Consider the following 6339-nt stretch of genomic DNA (forward strand, 5'->3'; position numbering starts at 1 on the left):
CTTGTCAACTGGTAATAAGTAACAACTATTAATAAGTAACAATTAAGAGCTTAGTTAAAACTCATTCTGAATAACCAGGTCTAAACTAATTGCATTATTAGGAAAGTCACAGCAGAAGTAAAATCATTTTTATTACTGAGTTTTATTTAATTTATTTTCATTGTAATTTTTAGTTTTTAGATTAATTCAAAACCCCCTTTTTTATATTTTATGTTTATTGACTAGAATGTGCCTGATGCAAAAATACATTGGCCGTTAGGTTGTGTCCCTAACAATTTGACATTGCTTCCCTGTGTTATATTATTAGTGCAACTAGCAGTAAAATTTTATTTGTTTAATTCACACGTAACATCGTGTTAACAAATTGGCATTATTGTTGGGGACACGGTGTTTCTAATAGTTTTATGCCAATATTTTTTTGTACAGGTAGACCTCAAGCTTTTGATCTGGAAATTGAAAGAACTGCAAGGAAGCTTAATAATGAAGCATCAAAGAGAAAACAATCTACTGGTTTCTTTGGTTCATCATCTTCAGTACACCATAAATTACCACACCACAAGGCATTCCCTTGTAGAACGAGTTAGATCCGTCTTTCCATTTTTTTCGAAAGTACCCCCATCTTCTCCTTTAAATAACCCTTATAAAACATACTCCCATAAAAATTTGAAAAATCTGAAACCACAGACTCTTCAGAAATCGAATCTAAAAAATCAGCCAAGGGAAGTAAAAGATGTTAGCAATGTTCACTTGGAGTCCCAAATTACTGATCGAGCTAACAAAAGTTGTTTAATTATTGACATAGGAAAAAAGTAGTCGCAAAGAAACGTGTGGAATCTACTTATAGACGAAACATCTAACATATATGTGTCTGTTACTACAAGAGGATACAACTGCAATAAAAGTTGTCGGAGGCTATCAAAAAAAATTTCAGCCACACCAATATCAGATGGCACCCAGCTTTCATTGGTATAGAAATTATCAGTAACTGGGCTTTCAACAGAACTTCTAGTAGCAAAATATCAGAGTCCAAATTTTCAGAGCCAACCTTCAAATCAGCAAATGAATACTTCCAGTGTGGCTTTAGAAGAAATGGTGAAGAGTCTTGCCATGAACACCCAAGCTAACCAGATTGAAACCAAAACAAATATCAATAATCTTGAACAACAGGTGTCTGAACTTGCCACTTCTGTGGGTCGACTGGAATCTCATGGAAAGTTACCGTGGCACACTAAAAACAACCTGAAGCACAATATGAGTGTTATTTCCTTGAGAAGTAGGAATTGTTATGATGGCCTAATCATATCTGAACTAGAAGAAGAAGCTGAAGAAGAGTATGAAGAAGGTTTGGTTGATGAAGATGCTGAAAAAGATGAAGAAACAAAAACTCCAAAACCAGCCAAGCCAAATCCGAAGGAGTACAAGTCCCTACCTCCATTCTCATCTCGACTAATAAGCACAAAGCGAAAACATGAGGACGAGGATATTACTGATAACTTTCATAAGTTGGAGTTAAATATCCTACTTCTAGATATAATCAAGTAAGTTCCTCGTTATGTTAGGTTTCTGAAAGATTTATGCATTTCAAAGAAAAAATGAAAAATCATGAAACTATCAAAGCTAGTGAAAATATTTCTGCCATTTTGCAAAAATGTTTGCCCCCAAAGTGCAAGTATTCAGGAATTTTCTCGATTCCTTATAAATTAGGAAATCTTACTTTTTCAAATGGCATGTTTGATTTAGGTGCTTTAGTTAATGTCCTTCCCATTTCTGTTTTTGAAAAACTAAAATTAGGAACTTTACAAAAGACCAGGACACTCATTAAGTTAGCAAATCACTCGACAGTACACCCAAAAGGTGTATTGGAGGATCTTCTCATCCAAGTGGGTGAACTTATTTTTCCCATTGTTTTTTACATTCTGGACATGGGTAGTTTAGACGTATCAGATAAAAAATCAATTATTTTGGGAAGATCGTTTCTAAAAGTTGCTAAAACAAAAAATCGATGTTTTTCCGGGTACGCTCTTTATCAAACTTGATTGGAATGTGGTGAATATTAAAACTTATGATGACGATTTTACTTTTGATAATATTTATGTTAATTGCCTGGGTACGAGCAGTACTTTATTTGAGGAGTGATGTGAGTTTTCTAATGTTTTTGTGGAAGATCTATTTTTAGATATGAAATCTAATGATGATACATTAATGAAGTTGAAACAAGATAAGCTTGGGGATATGGAAAATATAATTTTTGCTGAAGGAGCTAATAAGAAGTTGACAGAAAAAAAAAGCTTGAGGAAGAGGAGAAGTTGATTTCTGCAGAGGAAATATCAGAGGAAAATCTGAAAAGAACGAAATCCAAAAACAATGAGAATATTTTTTGAAAGAAAAAAAGATCAGAAGAAGAATGAAGTTTAAAAACCTAAAAGACTTGTCTGAAGAAAATATCAAGTTTTCTTGTTTGTTGATCAAGATCCAGATCCATCAATTCTACCATATCTGAAGGAATTTGAAGTGACAATGAACTGAGTTGAACTTCAAAGAAGTCTCAACTACACCAATTAGTAAATCTGGTTCGGCAAAGTCGAGCCAACGACTTTAAAATGGGTGGCATTCCGAGAGGCAACCCAATGAATAGTTTTTAGTTTTTTATGCTCTCAATAAAAACATGGTCGCAGTTCCAAGCAAGCTTACGGAAATTAGAGGATCTTCAAAGTTGCTGAAATTTAGATTTTTCGCCAAGCTGCACCTTTTTGCTTTTATATGTCTTATTGAGGTGTTCATTTCCCTCTGAGCATTGCGGACAATTCATCATTTTAAGCTTGGGGAGGGGGTTAATAAAAATCTCCATTTTTTGTTAAAAATTTTAAAATTTTCAGTTTTTTAGGTTAAAGTTTTCAAATTTTATTTTCCTTGTTGCATTTTATTTTCTACATTGTATTTGCATTTTAAAAAGTGTCTAAAATTTTTTTATTTTTTTGTGTTCATAAAAAAAACAAAAAAAACAAAAATATTTTATTTGTAGTTATTTTAGTTCTTATTATCAGCATAAAAAATTAAAAATTCTAAAAATTAAACAAAAATGATCAAAAAAAATTGAAAAATCATACATGAGATGAGGATAACAACCGAAAATAATAGTCTCACTAAAATCAATTTTAAGAATTATCTTTTCATATTAGAAAGTGAATTAAATGTTTTTGAAATATGAACCAACATAAGAGTCGGATAATTTTTACAATGGAAATGTGGGATGAAAAAAAGAACATTATTTTAGACATAATTTTCATAAATGCCTTAAAAAGAACCTTGATTGAATAGCCGTTTTATTTCCTTGAAGTATTGAACCCTATAGTTTATGTGCCTTTTTAGGTTTAGAGAGAACTCTCATTATATCCACGCAAAATTTTTAATCATTTTTGAAGTATTGAAGATATGGTGGGGCTCAAAGTAAAATCCGCGCCCAGTCAATATATATGTTAGAAATGGTACATCAAGCGATTTGAAGAAATCTGAAATTTAAAGTTAAATCTAAGTCAAGTTCAAGTTGAAATAAAGAACCAAGCAAAGTTAAATCTAAAGAACTAATCAAGACAAAGAAGACTTGTGGTATAATGATATAGATCCCTTGATAGTGGAATCAAAGTGGTAACCCAGGATTTTCTATCCATAATGGAGTTTGATGCGTTTACTGGATGAGTTCGGGAAAAAAGGAGGGGTTGGTGAAGCTATGTTTTTGTAAACCAATTTTGTGAAATTATTTTTACACTATTTTCAGAAATTTACTTCAGTGTAAAACTTAGTTACTCATGCTTGGTTTGATTAATTAAATGTGAATTCTAAATCTACAATAAAGCTATTGAGACTGTTATCTAGGTAGCAATTTCATTGGAGCTTCCTCAGTGTGAAATTTGATCATGTGGAAAAAAAGAGTGAACTATCTTTAGTTCAAGTTTTTATTTTTTTAATTTTATTTTAAATTCCTTTTAGGTCATCTACGTCTTTCCATTTTGTTTATAATGTTTAATCTTTTTATTGCATGAGGGCAAGTAAGGTTCAAGCTTGTGGAGATTTTATAGATTTCATTTTATGCATCTTTAAGGGTAGTTTTTATTAACATTTAGCATCATAATTTGTATATTTGCATGTCATTAGTTAAAATAATTTTCAGCTCATGTCTTTTATCATAATTCTCATACTGCTAGCCTTTTTGTGCTCTTTACAGATAGTTCGAGTGGAACGGTACTTTGGGAGTAGCTCGATGCATATTTGGAGCCTAAATTGAGTTGGAACCGAAGAAGGATGCTAAGGAATAACTTGGAGAGCTGAAAATGAATAATCTCATCTGAATCGAGCCGAACCCAAATCTATGATCATGTTTTTGGAATCTGCATTCACATAAATGTGTTGAGGTTTTGTAAGGTCGAAATAAGCCTCAAAACCCTTCCAAACCACATTTGGAGCTTAGATATGACTTAGGGGCTTACAATACTGGACTTAGAACATCAAAACCTTATCATTTCAGGGGTAAACAAGAGTTTACCGCCCAAGCACATGCTTGGATCGTAAACACCATTTCATGGGCCGTAAACCCCTTTCAAGGTGTTAAGATGCACCTAAAACACCTCCTAAGTCTTGGAAGAAAGTCTAGAACCATACACAAGTATGTTAGGGACCTTAATCATCAAGAAAACTACCCCCTTAGGAGTTCACGGCCGTAAACCCCCCAATGATGGGTTCCTGGGCCATAAAATCCTATAAATGGGTTAAATGGTGCCTTAACTTCATCCTATGACTTGTAAAATGCGTTAGAATCACATGTGATTAATCTTGAACCACGAAAACACATAAGGATTGGGTATGAGAGAGTTTATGGCCGTAAACTCCTACTTTACAGCTGTAAACTCCATTAATTGGTCCCTTTGATAGTTAAATCACTTCCAATGCCTTAAAACCAAGCCTAGCATTACCCTACTAGAGTTGTAAGACCATTAGGCACCGAAGAACACCCCCACCATGAGTTTACGGATGTAAACTAATTGGGAGTTTGTCATTGGGCTGAAAACTCCATTAGGAGTTTACTCTTGAAGATCAAACTCCAGATTCAAGCCATACACACCCTTAGATGCTACCCGGGTCACTCCTAACACTTGGAATGAAGTGTTTTCGCATCTCGGAGTGTATATTCTCAATTAATTAGTAGTTCAAAGTCTAATTAGATACAATTATGTATCTTTTCATATTACATAGGAGCCTCGCACATGTTCAAGCCTTGAGCTGTCATTTAGCATCCTAGCCGACACTTTTCCTCACTGGTGAGTTCATACCCCTACGCCTTTTCTGAGTTTTTCAATATTTTCAGGGAGAATACAAGCAAACTATAAATGTTTTCGAAACTTAAAACTAATGTAACTCTATAAATATCTGGAAAACTTTTAGATATCTTTACCCTTTTTGTATCATGCGGAGCATAAGGGATGTTTTTTCTGAATATAACTAAGTAGATTTCAATTACAGTGTGAGAAACAATCAAAACAATCAAATTATTATGGGAATATTTGGGATCTTCAGTTCTTGCTTTACGAGTACAGATTTCATGCAAAGTTAATAGATAAACTATGTCCGATTCAGTTTATCTCTGTTTAATTTAGAGTATCATGCCAGATAATTTCTTCGTATTCAATTGTTTTTACTGTATTATGTTTCAAAACGATTATGATGTTTGATAACGACCCAGTACACTTTGAATAATTTAATACTAGCTTGTGATATTTGTTTTCATTAAACCCTTCGGGTTATCAGTAAATCCTACCCGGAAGTATAACCAGAGTCTCCTGGAGGGAGAGCGTGGAATTTGTGAATAGATCTATTTAGGACTGACAATCCCACACCTTAACTGCTAGCTACAATTAGGCGGGCACGCTTAGGGTGACAAATTCTGGATATCGTCTGACGCCTGAAGAACGTCAAGGAGGTCTCGTGTCACATTAGCATGGTTATCCGACTCACAATACGTATTATTATAAATTTTGTTAACGGATGTTATATCTTCCTTTAATCTATAGTTTTATATATTAAAACCACCTACTGTTGTACTGGATGGTAATCTAGGTTTTTTCAATGTATATAGTTTTACGTATTAAACTATCTACTGTTGTACCGAACGGAATTCAGAAGTTTAAATAAACTGTCTTTATAAGAAAATACTCATCGTTACAACGAAACATAAAATACTATGGGAGTATTTTAGCCAGAGCCGAGTACGTTGTAGAAATTCATTCCGAGTGTTACTACTCATTCCTTCCTTAGCGATAGTTTATCTGCTTTGATAACTCCTTCCTG

The 6339-nt window shown here is 33.6% G+C and overlaps 1 protein-coding gene across 1 annotated transcript; it reads left to right on the forward strand.

Moving 5' to 3' along the window:
- The first annotated feature begins 1592 nt into the window (after positions 1 to 1592).
- On the forward strand, positions 1593 to 2310 carry LOC145045204 (uncharacterized). Its single transcript, XM_078993549.1, has 2 exons — positions 1593 to 1926; positions 2177 to 2310. The coding sequence occupies exons 1-2, from the start codon at positions 1593 to 1595 to the stop codon at positions 2308 to 2310; spliced, it is 468 nt and encodes a 155-aa protein (XP_078849675.1).
- The last annotated feature ends 4029 nt before the right edge of the window (positions 2311 to 6339 follow it).

Source organism: Lactuca saligna, chromosome 5 (genome assembly GCF_052625555.1).
Source record: "Lactuca saligna cultivar CGN05327 chromosome 5, ASM5262555v1, whole genome shotgun sequence".
Lineage (NCBI taxonomy): Eukaryota > Viridiplantae > Streptophyta > Magnoliopsida > Asterales > Asteraceae > Lactuca > Lactuca saligna.